Source organism: Megalobrama amblycephala, linkage group LG21 (assembly GCF_018812025.1).
Source record: "Megalobrama amblycephala isolate DHTTF-2021 linkage group LG21, ASM1881202v1, whole genome shotgun sequence".
NCBI classification, from domain to species: Eukaryota; Metazoa; Chordata; class Actinopteri; order Cypriniformes; family Xenocyprididae; genus Megalobrama; species Megalobrama amblycephala.
This window is the reverse complement of record NC_063064.1, coordinates 26497503-26519780: the sequence shown is the minus strand read 5'-3', so window position 1 is coordinate 26519780 and position 22278 is coordinate 26497503. Positions and strand designations below refer to the sequence as shown.

General features: G+C 34.8%; 1 protein-coding gene across 2 annotated transcripts in view; it reads left to right on the top strand.

The window, feature by feature from the left end:
* The first annotated feature begins 3577 nt into the window (after positions 1-3577).
* sema3fb (sema domain, immunoglobulin domain (Ig), short basic domain, secreted, (semaphorin) 3Fb) overlaps positions 3578-22278 on the top strand; it is a 71701-nt gene continuing 53000 nt past the window's right edge. The window contains exons 1-2 of one of the 2 annotated variants that reach the window (XM_048171958.1): positions 3578-3947; positions 6369-6522. In XM_048171958.1, coding sequence (XP_048027915.1) covers positions 6411-6522 — 112 coding nt within the window. In that variant the 5' untranslated portion in view covers positions 3578-3947; positions 6369-6410. The remainder of the gene's footprint in view (positions 3948-6368; positions 6523-22278) is intronic. The other variant, XM_048171957.1, reaches the window with a different exon arrangement.

The window sequence follows — 22278 nt, the reverse complement described above, 5'->3', positions numbered from 1 at the left end:
ATATATATATATATATATATATATATACATATACAGTACAGTCCAAAAGTTTGGAACCACTATGATTTTTAATGTTTTTAAAAGAAGTTTCGTCTGCTCACCAAGGCTACATTTATTTAATTAAAAATACAGTAAAAAACAGTAATATTGTGAAATATTATTACAATTTAAAATAACTGTGTACTATTTGAATATATTTCACAAAGTAATTTATTCCTGTGATGGCAAAGCTGAATTTTCAGCATCATTACTCCAGTCTTCAGTCACATGATCCTTCAGAAATCATTCTAATATGCTGATCTGCTGCTCAAGAAACATTTAATGTGTACAATTGTACAAAATATTTGTGTACAATATTTTTTTTCAGGATTATTTGATGAATAGAAAGTTCAAAAGAACAGTGTTTATCTGAAATCTAATCTTTTGTAACATTATAAATGTCTTTACTGCCACTTTTGATTGATTTAATGCATCCTTGCTGAATAAAAGTATTCATTTCTTTAATTTCTTTTCAAAAAAATAAAAATAAAAATTCTTACTGTCCCCAAACTTTTGAACGGTAGTGTATAATGCTACAGAAGCTTTGTATTTCAGATAAATGCTGTTCTTTTGAACTTTCTATTCATCAAGGAATCCTGAAAAAAAAAGTACACAACTGTTTTCAACATTGAAAATAATCATAAATGTTTACTGAGCAGCAAATCAGCATATTAGAATGATTTCTGAAGGATCATGTGACACTGAAGACTGGAGTAACGATGCTGAAAATTCAGCTTTGCATCACAGGAATAAATTACTTTGTCAAATATATTTAAATAGTACATAGTTATTTTAAATTGTAATAATATTTCACAATATTACTGTTTTTTACTGTATTTTTAATTAAATAAATGTAGCCTTGGTGAGCAGACGAAACTTCTTTTAAAAACATTAAAAATCTTAGTGGTTCCAAACTTTTGGACTGTACTATATATATATATATATATATATATATATATACATATATATATACACACACACATATACACATTTTTTTAAAGATCAGAATATATATACAACCCGAATTCCAGATGGCTTCCTTTTTGCATGATAGAGATTTAGTTGGCATCTGCAGATGGCACGGCGGATTGTGTTTACTGACAGTGGTTTCTGGAAGTATTCCTGGGCCCATTTAGTAATATCATTGACACAATCATGCTGATGAGTGATGCAGTGTCGTCTGAGGGCCCGAAGACCACAGGCATCCAATAAAGGTCTTCGGCCTTGTCCCTTACGCACAGAGATTTCTCCAGTTTCTCTGAATCTTTTGATGATGTTATGCACTGTAGATGATGAGATTTGCAAAGCCTTTGCAATTTGACATTGAGGAACATTGTTTTAAAGTATTCCACAATCTTTTTATGCACTCTTTCACAGCTCTGCCCATCTTTACTTCTGAGAGACTCTGCCTCAGACATCCCTTTTATACTGTATCTAATCATGTTACAGACCTGATATCAATTAACGTAATTAGTTGCTAGATGTTCTCCCAGCTGAATCTTTTCAAAATTTCTTGCTTTTTCAGCCCTTTGTTGCCCCCCTGCCAGCGTTTTTGAGACCTGTAGCAGGCATCAAATTTGAAATGAGCTCATTTAGTGGATAAAAGTGTAAAATGTCTCAGTTTAAACATTTATATTATCTATGTTCTATTGTGAAAAAAATATATATATATATATTTTATTCACATTTAAAAAACGTTCCAACTTTTCCTGAATTCGGGTTGTATTTATTCTGCAAGGATGCATTCAATTGATCAAAAGTCACAGTCATCATGTTATAGGAAATTTACATACTACAATATCTGACCTGATTTCTCCAAAAGGTTTTCCCAAGCATTCCATATGGGGACAACACTCTCTTTATCAAGCAGTCTGGATGTTGTAGTGTCACCATGTTCATATCACCTTAATTGAAGCAGACGCACATGATCATTTTCCAAAAGTTGAATGTCGTTAAATTGTCACTGCATGTTTTGCATCAAAGAGAGTAGAACCTCATTCCTGTCTCTCTACGAGCTGCTCTTAGAAAGAAGACGAGTTGCACGCTAATATTGTCTGTAAATCTTGCGCAGGTAGTTTTTCAACCTTTAAGCACTGGTATGCCTTTTATCTGAAACCCCGTGTCATGTATTAACATGCAAAAGCATTTGCTTCCTAATACAAGAATGTTTCTGCTTACAGGTTGAGCTGAAGGGACTTGAATACTGTATGTGTGTGTGTGTGTGTGTGTGATGTGCAAATGGTCATAGATAAATTAAACTTGAGGCTAACTTTAATTGCATTTCATTGCTTATTATGAGTTTCAGAGTGAAGACCTGATTGAAAGAAGCAGTAGAATTAGAATTGATCACACACTCAAGCCACAAATCTGATTTTCAAAGCTCTTAGAGTTTTCACTGCTGCAGCTTCTCAAGGGAAATCGCTGAAGTTAAAACTTATCTTCATCTTGCACAATTTTCTGACCTTTAATATGTAAACAAATAACATATTTTGGCCATGGGAAACTTCTACTGCTCTCACTTACATACTTTAATATGTCTTTTGCAATAATAGAGAGAGAATGGTAAGTAGTTGTCACACTCTTTATAATGACTGTTTTTCTACATTATTTTTTAATTATTTTTTAGGTCAATTTTTTGTACATGTACAAAACTTAATATTGTGGAAACAAAAAAAAAAGCTATTGAATATTTGAAAAAATACAGTACACACATTGACAAGTCATAGGGTAAGTTGGGTTAATAAGACTATTAAAAGGTTTTCACAAAACTGTAACAATTGCTACAACACACTGTATATTCATATATTCAACATTTTTCTTTTGTCAAATCAACTTAGGTAATTAATGTGGTTCATATAACATAATATTTTGAGTTTCTGCTGCCTTCATTGTATTAACTCAAATTTTTTATTTCAATGAACACAAAATTTTAAGGTAACCAGGTAACTTCTTTTTTACAGTGCACAAAATAATTAATGGAAGAAAACGTCTAAATGTAAAATCACTATTTTGGCCAGAAAATATTGTGATAAAATATAAATAATGAGTAAAAAAATAAATTATTTCATAATAATATTAGTACTACTAATAATATGTACATTATTATTATTATTATATTATTAAAAATATATTGTCTTTCAGAATATAATTAAGCCTTTACTCTTCTTGACTCTTGTCTGAATGTAAGCTAGTGTAGTTTTATTGTGTTATTCAACAGCAAACAAAGTATATCAAAGTTTAGAGATTTTGTAATTTAAGAGGGTTATTATGAACTACAGAATGCCTACACAATGTATTGTGAAAAAAAATCACAAATATAGCGTTCCACACAGTAATTGCAGTTCTTGTCAATACTTACTGAGTTTACTCCACCTAATGAAACATGAATGTAATCGCATTCACACTGTTCACCAGTGGACCGCTTGACTACAGTGAGTTGAAGATAATCACAGCGGCTCGCGCTGAAGGGGGCGGCGCTCCAAGGTAAACCCCCACCCCTTGGGCGTGTCGTATGCAAATGAACGACATTGCATCCACCTGCCAAGCTGTTTGGGCAGCATTTGAGGCGAGCGAATGAGTGCGGTCAGAAGTGCGCTTGTGTTTGGAGCTATTCAGACTGGCAGTCACAGCGCTGAAGCTGTTCTCGGAGTTGTCAGGTGGCTTGTACGCTTCTTTAACGCTTCTTAGCGCGATATCAAACGGGATTTTATAACAACTGTGCCAGATGAACACTATAATAGAGAAGAAGCACACCGCGCTCAGGTGTACAGAGAGATAAGGACTGTACCTCACTATACCTGCAGGACCTGGGACATAAACACACGAACATACACAAGAACTCAGGCATTTACTGGATTCACTCTTTGAGTTGAGCTCAAAGTTCCTTTTGGACAGTTTGGAGCAAGCAGGTAAACATTACATTGCACGAATTTTCATTTTCTCAACACTATCATGGTACTGTTTTAACACTATTTTATTTTGAGTCACATTTAAACGTTTAGATGTGATTTCTAAATGCATCTTTTGATCTCATTTGGCTTTGCAATGAATGCAGACTCCTATAAAATATTATCTTATAGTAATTATTTCCCAGTATAACAGTCAGTGTTGGCAGAAATATTTACTTTTTTTTCCTGCATAATGCAAAATGATGACAACTTCTCCATTGGTGACATATTTATTTTTAAAAGTACAAATATTCCACACTATACCTAATGTAGTATGGTCCTTAACACATTATATATAGAAGTAAAGTAGTTTCAGATGAATTACAGAATGTCATGCCACAGGACTCTGCAGAAACTGCTTGACGTTTCATGTCAATGCTGGTTAGATTACGAATAACACATGCTCTAAAGTTGCATTACCCACACACACTCATGGCTGTATTCACACTAAATAACCTTTAAATAATTCTTTGCATTGTCACTTATTTTACTCTCCACTGCGAGACAAAATTGCTTTGCTTTGCATATCTCTTTTCTTGCTTTTTCCAGTGTTTTTCTAAAATAAGTTAACCATACACTGAGAGCTCCTGTGTATATAACAGCACAATAGGCATTTAAGACTGAGTCAAAGTAGTTTATTTTCATTTCTCTGCTGTGTGGCAGGAAAAAGAAACAAAATACAATGTCTCCAGGGGCCAGAGTGCATGTCTTTACAAAACAAACACTGTAACAATTTCACAAACTAGCATTAAACAAACACAGTAAATACAGATATAGATACTGTAGTGCTAACGTGCAGAAAGCAAGAGCGGCATAAAAATAAGCAAGACCATTCATCTTGTTGATCAGTCCTTACAAATGTTGACAACTTTCAATGTGTACCAGGAAGGCTGAATTTACAAGCCAAATCTGACTTTGTTGAGTTATGAGTATTCATTCATTGTATTTTATTCATATATTTAATTAAACCTAGATGAAATTTGTCATATTAGGGTTTATTAAATCAGTTAATATATATAAATGTGGTAGATAATTTTTTTTATTATTATTATTATTATAGTTCATAAATAAGTGTTATCCTTTAAAAAACAAATTGATAGAGTCCTCCCTAAGTGGGATTTAAGATTAAAACAAATAAATAAAAAAGAATGAGACTTGAATGTTTCTTGCTATCCCATGATTTTTCACATAATATTTTCTGATCTTAAAAATGCAGTTAAAGCCATATATTTTGATGCCTATGTATTGATTCATTCTTTCGGTGCATTTGCGAGATTGTATCCATAATTGTTTACCTCCAACTGTGTCTGTGTGCACTTGTGTTCATATAATTGTTGTTTAATTTCACTGGCTTGTGTGAGGTAAAGAGGCAGAGAATTTAGATAAACAGCCGGACAGTTAACAAATTGCCTGCAAATAGCTGAGGTTTAAACAGCTGCTTCCACTCATAAACGCTCTGCGGCCAGGCAGCGCTTTTTTGGACGGGTCGTCTTCCGCCAGTACTACTTTTCTGTTCTGAGATGTTGGCTCCTTCTTAAAAAAAGAGAAATATTTTGCGCATATACAGTACTGTTGTGATCAATGTCAATGCTATGCGGGTTTGGGAATGGTATCGTTGATTCAGATATCCTCGCACGGATTTAAGTTTTTAAGGTTATGTGTCACGCCACCACTGAGCAACATGAGTGCAGCTCCTCTATGGGTGGCAGCCTTGTTCCTGCCCATGTGAAAGAGATGGACTATGTGGCAGCAGTGGGGTTTGTCAACATACTCCCTTGGGGAATATCCCTTTGCTGTACGTTTCAAACAAATGTAACCAAACCCTTATTTTTTTTGGTGAAATGTTTACTGTGGAGGGCCTCTTAACTTCTCTTAATAAAGCAGGGAGCCCAGAGGTAAAAGGCATGGAACTTTAAAGTATAGTATTGCTTTGACGTTAAGAGAATGCATAGAGAAAATCATTGCATATTTTTCTTCTCCATCTATTCATTTGATATGTTATTGCTGCTATGATCAATAGAAAATGTACACAAATTATTTGTGTGCAGCTATAGCTAAAGGAAAGCAGCGGTGAGATTTGTGATTGAGGCGCAAACTATAATCAACCTAATTTACATTGAAAGGAGGCGTGTTTGTGCTTTGAAGAATGAAAGTGACTTAATTTGAAAACAGAGCAGTTCTATAACAACACTTTTTTGTGAGTGTTCAGTGAATAAATCACATAATTTTGCACTGAAATACGGCATGCAAAAATGTCAAATTCACCCTAGTCAGTAACCTAAAGAAATGTACTTTTATTTATCTGTTTGTGTCATCCTTTACCTTTGGAAAGCAATATATGAAGTAATATAATTTACAATCATATGTGTTTTCTTTCCTCAGTGGCCTCTGCAATTGTGTCTTTCTGACTTCAACGGATGCACCATGCTGTTGGGCAGTCCTTGGTCAGTCCAGGTTCTCCTGGCCCTATCTGTCCTGACGTTGGGTTCGGACAGCGAACCTCAGAACGCCCCTCGGGTCTTCTTGTCCTTCAAAGGTAAGGGAGCATTTCTGTTTGGCTTTCTCTTGATTTGCTTCTGGTTTTCTTTTAGGGGTTGCAGCTCCATTTGTGTGGCCTGTGGTTTGGTGGAACCGTGTGAACCTTCTGGAGTATACTTTTCTCACATGCTACCTTCTGGTTTTCATGACTGAATTTGATGAGTTGATAAATGTTTTAGGTTCGGTGGGAAATTCACAGCGTAGACAGATTCTCCAGTTTAACCACACGCTGAATGAGTGCGTTCCTAATGGCTTTCCCGTCAAACGTCTTCGGTTTTTCTCAGCCAGCGGCGTCCACTTTCATTCGGTGTCAGAGTAATTAAAGACACAAACAAGAGTTGAAGAAACAATCATTCTGAAACTTCAACACAGGTCAGAGAAATGTACAGAAAGCTGAACATGCTGTCTCGGTTATTTCGGTAGTATGTTTTTAAGCACATTTCTGAAATGATCAATAGCAGATGCAAACAGGAGATGTGAGATGTTAGTGATGAAATGATGGCAGATGAGCCTACTGTTTCAGCACGGGGCTCTCAGATTCATGCTTATTCCTACAAATAAAGCTTCTTGAATGGTTTCCACAGCCTGATCCCATAAGAGAACCTTTATGTTTCAAATTCAGTTCCATTCTGATATGAAAAACAGGTACACTCTTAAAAATAAAGGTTCTTTATTGGCATCGATGCTTCCATGAATAACCTCATTTTCTGTTACACAGAAGGTTATTTATAGTGGGAAAAGGTTTTTTAGATTACATAAAAAATAATGGTTCTTTTAAGAACTGTTCACTGAATGGTTCTTTAAGGAACCAAAAAGGATTAATCTATGGCAATGCTGCAAAAACCCCCTTTTGTAATGTTAATTTTTAAGAGTGTACATCAAGAACTAACCAAAAGATCCATATCGCGAATTCAGCAACCTTATACAGTGAAAAATGTTTCTCGCTAAACCTAATGTGCTGCAAAAACCATTAAATAAGCTTTTTTTTTTTTTCAATTGGCCAGGCCACGTCTGGGGTTTTAAAAGCATCTTGTAGAGTTAAATTGTCTAGATCAGCCATGCACATCAATATGCCCCAGGTCTGCACTCCCGGAGATCCGTCCTGCGATTAGCCGTTTGAGAGAAGGGACCACGCAATTCTTCTATTTGCCAAACTCTGTTTCCCAGACCAGAATGTGCTGGTGGACTTAATTACGAAAGCCGCCCAGCACAGTTCGTTATTCAAGGCTTTTTTTCCGCTTTAATCAAGACGGATTTAACACTCCACTGAGCATGTTTGTAGATCCAGTCATTTTTGAAGGATTTCAAACATTGGTCCCTCAAGAATCGCTTTACCTCATGAAGCTGTATATGCTAGAACCCTGCCCCTACCTCTTTTAGCTCCATGGTGTGTAAATTGTAAATATAAAATATTGCTACCAACAGGATCTAATGTGGTTATGGTCGAAAGGGTCATGGATTTGCCATTTTGTGGGTTCTCTTAGGAAAAAGCTGATTTGTTGCTTACTTGCATACCCCATCAAGTTGGGAGCAGCAATATTTGGATTCTGCAGTCGCAGAGCTCTCGAGCCAAACTCGCGTTTAGCGCTTTTAATTGGTTTTGGAGAGCGACTGCAAACCTCATCATAAGACAGCACCTGCCGTCCACCCCAAAGTGCAGGCCTACTGTTTTCGCCCCATAACGCCTCACAGCACGCACAGGAATGTGCTAATTATTGTCAAACCCATGCTCATTTTTAGACTTATAAACCTCCCTTCTTATTTGAGTTCAATCGGTGTGCATTAGATGATCATTGAAGCGTTTCTCTAAAACTTTCCTTGAGTAGTTCTCAAAGCTTTGAAGATCTAAAACCCAACCCATCTGTGTTTAAGTTAGCTGTGTAAATACGTCGACCGCTCTTAGATACGTTATCAGGTTTTCCACTTTACGGTGCTATTATTCTCAGGAACTCCGTGACAGAAGTATACCATGCCAAACTGAGCGAGTTTAAGGCTCATGAAGTTCATTTTTGTTGCTTTGCGAGTAGAATGTCCAACTGTCTATGATGCCTTAAATTGAACTCACTTTAGGGGTCAAGAGTTGCGACCCCTCACACGAGAGCAGCTCGCTTTTCTAGTAAAGCGGTTCTACCCCACTTGGAGAGTAAATCAAAAACATCTTAATTGTTCTTTGAGCTTTGCAACTTCCTTCCCCCTTGTGTTGAACTTCATCAAGGTTGTTTCCCTCGGGAAAATCTCCCATGATGCCAACAGTGAGGGCTTTTAAACCAATGGCAGATGTGGTACCTTTTTTCCATATCAGTTTTAGGAGAAACCCAATCTTGTTTGGTCTGTGTAGAAATGGATTGTCATGGTAAATGGGATGACACTGATTCAGTGATGATCAATCAAACCGTTGGCTGCATCCAGATGCCCGTTTTCAGTCATGAGTTAATTTTTGAGCCAACGGAGGGTTATCAACCACAGTCACAGCTCATTTAATGTAAACTGACGCTGTTTGAATGTGTGATTTAATTCCACGTCTTGTCCCCAACATTGAAAGGTGACCCAGCATGAACAATTGATTTAGAGCCGTAGGAGTCTGTGTCGCCAGCCTCGCTCCAGGGGGTTCTGACCCCCTTCAACTATACGGACACACGCCCCACTGGGTGCTTTGGCTAGTGTTGGCTTAACTTGCTAATCTGATGTCAGTATTGCTGTTTTTCTAAAAGTATCTGGGACTGATTAGAGTAAGTTAACGTGGCTCTGGATAAGTGTAAAAGAGTGATGTCCCTAAAAAATTCATAGGTGGCACCTTTGAGCTCACACTGTTGTGATGCAATACCAGAGCTCAAAGTTGACTTCAAAGCTTTTAATGACGTGCATGTGAAATATGCTGCCTGCTTCAGTTTGGCTCAGGTAAATGGTATTGTACAGGCAACAATCCATTGGCACAGAATCATAGTAGATTCATAGTAGATATCATAGTAGATTTTCTGCTGAGATATATATATATATATATATATATATATATATATTTTTTTTTTTTTTTTTTTTTTTTTCCTTCTGCAAAACAGGCCAGTTTGAGAAGACTAACATTTTAGCCAGGTGGATTATGGGTAGATTGGGTCAGTTAACAGTCCTGTGGTGATTTCTGCATTCTTTTTTTTTTATTCAATTGATGCAACATGTACAGATCCTACTTTTATGCCATAGACCAGCAGATTTATTACATTTAAAGCGAGGGTAAAGACAATGAGGAAAAAGCCAACTAGAAAATTTGTGTCAGGAAAATCGGTGGTGGCTCTTGTCCAGTGGTGTTACCTATGGTGTTATGGAGCTACCCATTTATAGATAAGGAGTAGTAATTTGGTCATTTGTGGTAAGTGGTAATGCATGCCATTTTTACACTGATCTTAGAGCAGTTTACCTATAATCCAGTTGCTTGATATTGTGACAAAAGCATCAACACTTTTGTCAGATCAGCAAAAAAGGTCTACTTTAGATTGCTTTGAAAACCCCCACACAAATGTTCTGAAATATTCTGTAGAATTTCAAAGTTAAGCAGCATGGATCATTGTCATGTCTTTGAGTGGTGCAGTTTACTATATTCATAATGTACATATAGTTTATACATTTAAAAATACAAGTGGACACATTTAGTTAGTCATTTTATATTTTTGTTCTTCAAATAACATCTCTTGTTTACAAGTGACCTACATGTTCATCAGAATCAAACCTTGGAAACTGGACAAAACCAGGGAGCCCCATGCCAGTCTCAGCTTGTTTTTACTTATGTGGTTAACCTCTATATGCCAAACGTGTGGGATTCATAGTTGTCCACAAATATAATTTTTAATTCCGTAAAATAACTACTTTGAGGCGTCGGTTTTGGCCAAAGTGGTGGTGAACATTACACGTCTCATTGACTATTACACCCAATGCAACAATAACAAATATGGCCGTAATACGCTATAATTAGTGTGCTAAGGCCATTAAGCTTGCGTCTGCCAGCAAGGGAAACAGCACTTATATGATGAAAACAGAACTTCATATGCACAGGTTATGGGCAAGTTGGTTATTTTTACGAGCGGAGCCATATATCTTGGTACAACACTACTTTCTAGACTAAATCTTTTTTTTTTTTTTTTTTTTAAATGTATATCAGAAACTCATTGGCTCTTTTAAATATATGATGAGACTTAATTTCTGTAGCTGCGCTATTGAGCGTTCGTTTTTATTTCAGCGGTCCGTGATCTCCCTCTGATGTCATCCAATCTCTATAAACAGTTCTGTGCTGTCATGTAAAATCAGGTCATTTGAAATGAAGTCAGTCGAGAGTGATTTGTTCTCCAGGCCTTTAAGTATCCGCTTTTATAGGAGGAACACTGGACGCATTGTATTTGAGAGGGGTAATGATCATTCAAACCTGGCATTGCGACCACATGAGGATCTCAAGAGGAGATCTGATAAGGATGAATAGACAGATGGATGATAAGAGGCAAAGAGCCATTTGGAAGAGTCCCTCTTTCTTATATTCTAGCTCTCTTTCTTTTTCTTTCCATCTAAGCCATTTCCTCAGAGGCTGTTCAGATTTCAGGAAAACACTGTCTTGCGACACTGGAGGCTCCAATTCTCTTTGAGGGCCTTTGGCATTCGAGACTGTGAGACCGTTAACCCTTGTCGAGGGTGTTCCTGCCCTCCGTGCACAAAATGGGCCAGGTCATAGACCTGTATTAAAATAGCTGCTCTGGGTAAAGATAAGTAGTGCAGACTTACTGGCCCCTAAGAGTTTTCTAAAGAGTTTGTTAGTTCTTGCTTGTCTTGCAATTTGTGCATATGAACATGTTAAGATGATTTAATAGGATTTTGAAATAACACCAGTTGCAAAAATGGCTTGAGTGTGTATTTTTGAGTAATTTCCAAACTAATTCAAACTAATTCAAAACTGATTAACTGTCATAAAAAGTCATTGGGTGCCATTTATCATATATTACAATTTATAAATATATTGATTCTGTTGCATATTAAACCGAACAATTGCTTTGAGCTGATTCATGCACTGATCAGATTCTGCTGACCTGCACAGAACCGCTCTAAAACGGGGGGATATGACCAGCAATTTTGGTTGCTCAACACCATTGACCCACATTCAGTGTATCTGAGTGCACAGGCTGGCTTGGTTCATTAATCTGGAGTGATATGATGATGTCTTGACTCTTTCCCACAAACCTCTGCTCTAATCCGTGCATCTGCATCGTAATGCAGCCCGTTTGCATCTCATCAGGACACGGGCAGCAGCTGGACCTAAAAAAAAAACCGGAGCATGCACTGCAAGCGCTCAGAGTGAGGTCAGCGGATTATCACGCCCTTTCACACGAGTTTCAGGTCAGCCGGTTCAGTGTGAGTGTTGATAGAGGGAGAGGCTTCTGAGTGCTGCAGTATGATGAATCTCTCAGCCAAAAGCATGAAATCTCTAATAATATTATTTTTAGAATGACAATTAAGTACCTTACCCCTATTCTAAGTAATGTAATGCAAAGAAAATAATATTATTTAATCATTTATTTATTTATTTAAATTGTAAAGTATCAGTTAGTATACTTTACAATCAGTTAGTAAAGTTAATATTTTATTGCCATTTTAATTACTGCAATAATTAGAAAGCAATGAGAATCATCATTGCTGCAATGCAAAATTCTTGAATTTTTATGCTTAAAGTATTTTCTTGTTCTATTTGTTGTCCTTTTTGGTATTTGGATGAAATATGGGGTGAGTAAATGATGATAGAGCTTTTATATTTGGGAAGATTTTCTCTTTATTGGCACTGGATGCTTCTAGTCATTCATACAGTCGGATGTGTCCAACACTGGAGATTTAAATGTGCATCTGCAAATCAGAAGTCACATGGGTGGTCCTAATTTCTCATTTTGGGACATGGATTGTGTGTGTGTGTGTGTGTGTGTGTGTGTGTCTGTCTGTTTGTGTGTTCCATGGGATTTACTGCAGCTATGTCCGCAGATGCTGGAGATTGATGTTTATGTGGACACCTGGTGAGGATGAAGTGTCGTACTTGCACACATACACAGACGACTCCGTATGGATTCTCACTTAATGAAGTGTTTTGTCATTTGATGGGACAGGAACTATAGGTGAATGTATGTTCACTTCAGAATTGGCCTACCTGATTTTGATCGGTCACTGCGTTCTGCAGTAAAATATTTTTGTATATTGTCCCAGGCAACCCATTTTCTTCACAGCTGTACTAGTTTAAAATTCCTTCTCGCATTATAAAATAATTTCAACTGAAATAAATATTACATGTTGGTCAGTATTTCATATTTCAATCGGTTTTGTTTATTTGGTTAGTAGCCACGAAATAAGCTGTGTAGAGTCAACTGGTCATTATCACGAAATAAACCCTTTCAGCTTGTTTATTTTGCGATAATGACTGTACATTATCCCTTATGTATTTCTCCTGCATTCTCTCCTCATGTCTATCACTCTCTTTTTCTCTTTCCCCATAATTCCCTTCTCCTTTCTCTTCTCTCATCTGAACCGTTGACACGGTGGAATCTCAGGGAGGCCGAATACTCTAAATTCTTTGGGTGGCAGCAGTGCACACTTTTAGCTCTCACAGGAAGAGTGATGTTGGGTTTACCGTGGCCTCCCTTCTGGACTCTCACCTGTGCGCTTCTGGGGGTTTTGGGTTTCGCCGTCTGTCAGAGCTCAGCTGTGATTAAAACTGGGATCTTTCCACAGCAGGAACACTCAGAGATGCCGCTCCACACTTCTTTATTCCATTCCATCTGTTCTATGTGCCACACTGGAGAGTGACACAGGAAATCACATTCATGTTTTACTTGTCCTTGTAGCGGAGTGAATTATTTTTCTCATTGTAGTCCCAATATCACCCAAGGAATATCGGTGGGTTTCACAAAATCTGTCAAAAAGAAAAACTACACTCTAAAAAATGCTGGGTTAAAAACAACCCAAGTTGGGTTGAAAATTGACAAACCCAGCAATTGGGTTGTTTTAACCCAGCGGTAGGGTTAAATGTTTGCCCAACCTGCTGGGTAGTTTTATTTAACTCAACTATTGTTTAAAAATTACTGTATTGCTTAATTAAAATTAACCCAAAGTATGTTGGAAATGAACATTTATTAATGTTCAATGAATAATTATTAAACAAACATTTATTAAATTGCTTATTAATAAATTTATATTAATAAAATATTAAAGCTTATTAATAAACATTCACCTTTTGTCTATTATTGTTGCCTCTAATTGCATCTGGTTTTTAATTTCCCAAGTATTTTGGGTTCATTTTAAGCTAGCCATATAGCAATTTTTAAACAATAGTTGGTTTAAATAAAACTACCCAGCAGGTTGGGCAAACATTTAACCCAACCGCTGGGTTTGTCCATTTTCAACTTGGGTTGTTTTTAACCCAGCATTTTTTAGAGTGTACATCTTTAAAATTAAGATTTTGCAATTAAAATTAAGCACTCCCTGTCAATTCTTCATACTGTAATGTGAAAAATAATATTTATTAAAATTATTTATACATAATTGTAGTATTTATTATCTTGCCTTTTATGTTGATATATTAACAAAAATAATGGCCTTTTTTAGCTTACTAAAAGAATATTTAAAATGCATTTTCTTAATTTTTATTACTTAAATATTTAAACTTTTTTTTTAGTTTAGTTTATTGTACTGATATTTTAATACATAAGAATCTAATGAAAATTATCATTGCTGAAATACAAGATTCTTAGTGGTCCTAAAAATATAATTTTCTTAATGGTATATATAATATTTATTTATTTTTATTTTTATTTTTTGTGGTGACAAAAGACCTGGGCATGTTTTGTGAAATTTATCTATATATTATTTCTAATAGGAACAAATTATGCAACCACCAACAACAGCAAATGACCAAATGTTGAAAATCCGAAATCACTTATCTAGAAAACTGACTCTCTATGGGTGCCTGTGGCTCTGAATTCAACCGTAGATTTAAATGTATATTTAGATCTAATGCTACCATTCTCAGATTAAAGTGTCGGATAGAATAATGTTCTAGTGGGATTAAGAGTGTGTGATTATTACTGACACGTGTTTGTTTGTGCCGTGAGTGGAATGGCGGTGGAAAATAAGCTGAGACTGCTCAGTGGGGGTGAGAGGTGATTTTAGCATGTCTTAATTAGGTCTTGACCAGAGGATTGTCTCTCATATCGAGTGTGAGCTGTAATTTAGACCATGTCTGAGTTTTATATAGTGTATAATTTGTTTAATAAACCTTTGATCTTCATAGTAGGATAAAGAAATCCTGAATGAGTTGCTGTGATGTCAAGTGACCAATGAGAACATCACTGTTTTTATTGTAATGATCTGAATATAAAGAACTGAATGGATTTTCTCATTTGAAAGTGAGAAATTTATACAGAACTAGATTTTTTTTTTTTTTTTTTAAATGTAGAATTCACAGAGTTCACAAGACATTTTATTGCGCAGATTGTTTGATTCATTTGAATGCAAAATATGAGGGAGAATGTGCCATTCTACAGTTCAGTATCATTCAGAGTTTGCATATTTTCCCAGAACGTCCTCCTGTGAAGTTTTGGAGAAGCTCTGACCTCTCTGTGGGATGGGGTCAAGAGCGTGCTCTATTTAATGAGCTGGGCATCATTAATCAGTACGCTGTCGGTCGTTCACTCACTCGATCTGCTCATCTCAAACATTTTCAGATTAAGATTTAGATTCTAGAGATGATCTGGATTTGCTTCAGTTTGCTGATTTACAGTGTGAATGCCTAAAAATAATGCTCATTTCTCAGTTGATTAAACCTGAACATGAGGAAACTTGTTATAAGTCTGGAACCCATAATTGGTTCAAACTACTGGTATAATGAGTTCTAAAGAAGGAAGCTAAACCATTAAATGTTGCTTTGCTCACATTTTCAAAAAAATGGCGTCAGATGTTTTCTAACCCTCCTGCTTTCTTTAATCTTGCTCTCAATCAGTCCCCCAGCATTTCAACCAATGGTGGTGTGGAGAGGATACAAAATTCGTGAAGTGTGGAACTTGGCGTCCGCCCCTGCATCAGGAGCCTTTGATGCCTTCATTGAGATGCTGATTCGCGTTCTTCAGTCACCCGACATTGCGTGCTTTTCGAGTGGGTGGCAATTGTCATGGAAGGAGATGAGCTCTCATCTGCTCTCATTGAAGTTGTGCCAGGCCCTCCCTCTCCACCATTGACCCTCCACCCACAATCCACCCCTGTTCCTGGTGGGAAATGGGTGGAGGTATGGCTTTGTGAGAAGATCAACTTTTTAAGTTCCCTGTGGACTGAGGAATTGGCCAGGAGTCGGGGGCGTATTGCAGACCTAGGGCTGGAATGAAAATGGGGCGGGGCTTCACGCATCCCTTGTTGTTGTTGTTGTTTTTGTTGTTTCGTCTCACCCCTGCGTTCATCCACCATAAGAAGGGCGGGCGAGCGGGCGTGAGTGGTGAGAGGGCATTTGTGTGGGTTCATCGTTCCATTCACAGCAGTTCATTCACATTCTGGGAGATCTGGGGGTGGGCTTGTGACTGGCACTGGGCCTTTATTTTCCATCAATGAGTGCCTTGCACTGTGTGCCACAGAGCAACACACACACTTTACTCATACACATTAACCTCTAACTTATGAACGTATAGAGAGATATGAGGACAGCAGAATTTGTGTAGAAAGAAAACTTTGAAATGAATGCCATCGATCACAAAAAAAAAAAAAAAAAAAAAAAAAACCTGAAGAGTGTGTAGCACTTGTAATGTCTGAATTTGTGTTGTGTAGCTTGAAGACATAAATTCAAAGTTAACCCTACAAATTTTTTTTTAATAATTGTCCCTGGTTATTGTGTGTGATTCATTTGTTATTTAAAAAATATAATTTGGTAGCTTTAAAATGGTAAAATAACCAAATAATTGTATTAATTTCAATTTAGTTGTGTCCACCCTATATTATTTTGCCCTAAATATTCTGTTTGACGCAGAAATATGTCACATAATGGAAGTCAAATGCATTGCTCATGCTGATTCATATTTTATTTTTTATTTATTTATTTATTTATTTTTTTTATGGCATTCTGAATCAAGACAACATATGCCATTAAACTAGCATCAAGATCTTTGAGAACTAATGGGGGATAAATGGGGGATAAATGTCTTATCAAAATTCAAGCCAGTTTAGAACTTGGTTTTTAATATTATTTGACCAATGTGTATTTTTGAGTGGCCATCTAGAGAGCAGGGTGTATTTTATTTTATTTTATTTTGTATTTTTTTTAACAATTTTATTTATTTATATATTTTTAAATGTTGTTATTTTTTATTATTATTTTTGATTTTATTATAATAAAATAAAATATAATTTAATATATTTTTACTTTTTTTTTAAATATTTGTAATATTTTATTTTTTAGGTTTTGTATATTTTATTTTATTATTTTTTTTATAATATTGTATAGTTATATAATTAACAACAAATGTTGTTAATGACTGATGTAGATAATTTCCAAATGGCCACACGTTGTCTAATTAATCTGTCCAATTAACTTTATATCAGTCTATTGCTAATTTGGTTCCACTCCAGATGTACCATATAACCAAAGTATCTTTTTTTTTAAGTTTTCAATTTGTTTTCTTAATGAAGGGTTTGGCATGCAAGTCATTTCACCTTCAAACTCCTTCAGAACATAGAGCGTGCATCTATTGGCCAAGACCAGAGTCCTCAAAATGCAACATGATGGGCCTTTTCTCGGATGGTGTTTGTTTTTACCCACTCCTCTCTCATCAAAGCAAAGCCACTCAGCAGGTAAACGCACTTTATTCCGAGTCCCATTCACACAAGCCCGTTTTCCCCCAAGCAAGGTGCATTGCTCCGCGACACCCGTCAAAGGAGCTCTTTTGTTTTGTAAATATATAAGCCCAGGGGAGGTTTTACCGCATAAAGTCCCTGTTTAACTTCTTAACTTGACCACTTGTTGCCCCGCTTAGCGTCTGAATAGTTGTTAATGAATACTTTATTGCCACTTTGCTGCATGCATCACGGCGACTTAGTTTAATTTCTCTATCCAGGCGCCCTGTGGCGTTTCCCAGAGAAGTGGGGAAACGGCACATTTGCATTTCCTTTCTGTGGAAAACACAAACGTGGGATGAGTACAAGTGAGGGGAAGACGGCAGTAGACTTGCACACACAAAGACGAGAGCAGAGAGAGATTGCAAAGGAGGGTGGCGTGCATGGAAGGAGGCAGGAGTTGTATTTACTATGGTGTGTGTGTGTGTGTGTGTGTTTGTGTGGTTGTCCAGGATGGGGATACAGTAGGAATCAGATTTCCCTCCAGACCCTAAGGTTGATGCCTCAGCAATCTTCCTGCTACGTCGGTCCTGTTTGGACATGTTTAGAATTTATCTTCCGTGCACACACGTGTTAATGTGAGCGTTGAGTAACAGTCTATACTCTGGCTGTTGAGTAAATGTGTGCTGGTGACTCTTGGGTGTCGTGAAGCAAGTGTATAATCAGGCTGTGCTCCAGATGTGTGTGGAAGCCATCATTTTTATTCTCAATGCCATTAAGAACATATCCTGACTCACAGGGATTGCGTTTGTGTGAACGTGTAAGTGTGTGACCGCTGCCTCGGGATTATGATTGTCATCACCCACTTCTCCTGGTTTATTTTCTGTAAGAAATGACTAATAACTCCATCAATTAGTCAGTAGAACAGCTGTGGTGATGATGATGGACTATTTAAATATACCAGCACTTTCAGAAATAATTTTTTGGAAAGTTATTTTCATATTGCATCATATTCATGACTCACTGACATGTTTTTACAATGTGTGGAAATCACAAACCAACCCACCCAACGGAAATAATAATGTCACTTTGCTCTAACTTGGTCTAATGTGATGGATTTCGAGGGTCGAGTTTTCTTTCTAGGCTTCTGATGGCTGGTTAAGACAAAAAAAATTTTTAATTAAACAAATAAAAATAAAAATTCATAGAAATGTGATTTGATGCTTTGTGTTGCACCTTGTTATAATACAGTGTTAGTGATAGTCCAGTACTAAACTGTTCATAATGTTCATCATGCATATAGAAGCAAAAAGAGCAACGCTTGTCCCAGTGACGCAGAATTGAGCAACTTTAATTGATTGGAACTAATTAGCAGTGTAGAGATAAACAATGATGAGTAGAGACTCAGCAGCTTCTAATGACACTCCTGGGGAAAATGAATGTCAGAGGAACTCCTTTAAAAGGCCAGGCAAGGTTTGTTCTCATGTATGTGTGTTTACATCCCTTTAAGGCCAAGTTCATAAGTTCCTCATCGCCCTTTAATTGATTCCTGAGACATAATCAATAATCAGACCACTTTAGAATGGTTTCATTTTGGTCCAGAATATTGTTATAACTGAAAGTAGTAATTTTGGCTAGGCGGGCCTATATAAGTAACAATAAATGAGACGAGTGTAGATATGTTTGATGTTTGATATTATCTGTGTTTGTTTTTAAATTTTTAAAATCTAAAACATTTTAATAAAAAAATAATAATAATAATAATAAAAATAAAAATAAAAAATAATAATAAATATTAAAATAAAATGTTTGTTTTTGCTTGTTTAATAATAATAATAATAATAATAATAATAATAATAATTAATATTAAAAATATAAATTTAAAAAATAGTAAAATAAAAAACATTTATTAATGAGATTATTTATATAATAATTATAAAACATTATTAAAATATTTTTGTATTATTTAATTGTATAATAATGTTTGTTTTTCTTGTTTAAATAATAATAATAATAATAATAATAATAATAATAACAATAACAATAACAATAATAATAATAATAATAATAATAATAATAATAATAATAATACATATTAAAATAAATTAAATGGTAAAATAAAATTGTTTATATTAATATATTTTTATATAATTTTATTTAATATTATTAATATATATAATATAATATAATAATAATAATAATAATAATAATAATAATAATAATACATATTAAAATAAATTAAATATTAATATAAACAATTTTATTTTACTGATATTAATATATTTTTATATACTTTTATTTAATATTATTATTATTATTATTATTATTATTAATATAATAATAATACATTAAAATAAAATTGTTTGTATTTAATAGTATTAAAATTATTAAAATATTAAACTGTTTATAATTAGCATTTATTACTACTGATGATGATGATGATAAAGCAACAATAAACTTATAAAATAAAATTGTATTAATGATATTCAATAATAATAGTAATAGTTGTTATTATTAATAATAATAATAATAATAATAATAATAATAATAATAATAATAATAATACATATTAAAATAAATGAAATAGTAAAATAAAATTGTTAATATTAATATATTTTTATATAATTTTATTTAATATTATTAATATATAATATAATATAATAATAATAATACATATTAAAATAAATTAAATATTAATATAAACACATTTTACTGATTAATGTTTTTATATACTTTTATTTAATATTAATATTAATATTAATAATAATAATAATATTATTATTATTATTATTATTATTATTATTATTATTTTCAAATAAAATTGTTTGTATTTAATAGTATTAAAATTATTAAAATATTAAACTGTTTATAATTAGCATTTATTACTACTGATGATGATGATGATGATGATAAAGCAACAATAAACTTATAAAAACAAAATTGTATTAATGATATTCAATAATAATAGTAATAGTTAATATTAATATTAATATTATTATTATTATTATTATTATTATTATTATTATTATGCTATTACTGCAATTTCATATTTTCTTTCACTCTTATCTAACTTTTGATCTTAAAATTCTATGTATTTTAGCAAACTACACCTTAAATTACTTGACCTATGAACAGTGTTTCTTTTCCATTTGGTGGGTGTCTGAAGAATGCCATTAGTTAGGATTTAGTTAAAAAGTGTGAATATTTTAGATTATTGTTGTTGTTATTATTATTATTATTATTATTATTATTATTATTATTATTATTATTATTATTATTATTATTATTATTATTATTACTGTTATTACTATTATTATTATTATTATTATTATTATTATTATTATTATTATTATTATTATTATGGTGATGGTGAGGTATGTTTTGCTTGAGCAAGTTTCTAAGTCATGGTGCCATTACTGATTATGTTAATCAAATTACAACATGCATTCGTGCCAAAAATCTCTTACCTGATGCCCAAACCTGCTCTAGATCAAGACGTATTTGTCCAGCCATGACAGATCTGCGTCACAGCCCTCTCACGGTTATGTGCCAGCATGCTTTGCCAAAGCGGTCCCTGTTCTGCCCTGGAAAAAACTAACAATTTGCTTGGAGTTACAAAGCTGGCATCAGCCAACGGCGTCTAACAACTGAGAGGTGACTTTAACAGCCTTCATCTGTTCTGATTTATGGCATTTCATTAGAATGCAGGAAAAAGCACTACAAGATCTTGTGGCCGGTCCGCTGCAGCCAAGGTCTTCACCGCTCTTTACTCTATGTGACAGAATTAATTGCTGGAAACTTCAAGTGAAGCTAGATGGACGACCTCTTCTATGATCCGGTTCTTAATTTTGACAAGCTACGGTTAAGAGGGCACGCAAGTCCAGTACTGTTTAACGGTCATCACATCACGCGTGACTGTCGAACCGGTGGACACGGAAACTGCTGGAAAATATGATGTGTTTAAAACTTGTCATCTCAGGCCCATGCACTTCTCAACATAGACTTCGATTTGTTTCTCTTGCTACGTCTCTGTAGGTGATTGTATTATTTCCAGTTGTGCTTATAATGGCTCGGCTGTATGCAGAAACGGAGGGTTGGTTTTGGACTCGAGTTCAGTTCTGTGAGAGATCTGTTCCCAGATGGAGTCCAACTTGATTTAGAGTTCACACGTTTATTATTTTGATTTGAACAAGACCGTTTTCTCCCATAGCTAGTCAAAAGTCTCTCAGTAGAACAGTACTTTCACAGCCAATTAAACGGACAAAAATTAGTTCTTTTATGAAGTTGATAGAAGAGGCCATTACAACTCAAAATGATTAAGGATTTACATACTCAGCGACATTTCACATATTCAGAATGTGTTATGCCTAACTTAATTTTCAAATCCAAAATAGCTGCTTTGATGAATTTCTTATTGAAACCTGGTCATATTGTCTTCATACTATCAATAATATATATATATATTTTTTTTTTAGATGAAATGCTGGTATAAAATTTGTAAAAATGTGACGATACCAGCATTTCCACCCTAGCAATATAAGCGTTTTTTAACGGATTCTGACTAACTTAAACGCCTCTGATTGGCCATTGTGTTCATGCACTCAACAGATGATTGGCTACAATGATCAACACTTCAAAAACTTGTAAAATTGAAATCTTTGACGCTCTTCACCAAGCACTTACACAGATACACATGGGAGAGTTTGAAAGCAGGTGTCTATCCGCGGACCATGTTTCATTTCAACAATATTGAACAGAAGAAATTAACTGGAAGACATCAAAGAAGGCGGAGCTTCAGAGAACACCTACCTATTTTGTAATCGGCACGGACCAATGGTAGTACGAAGGCGGTTTCCAGCCGGAGTGAACTTTTCTGGAAAGTTCGCTTTAGAAAGCTGTTTTAAACTCCAAACGAACTTCGTTTTGGCCTAAT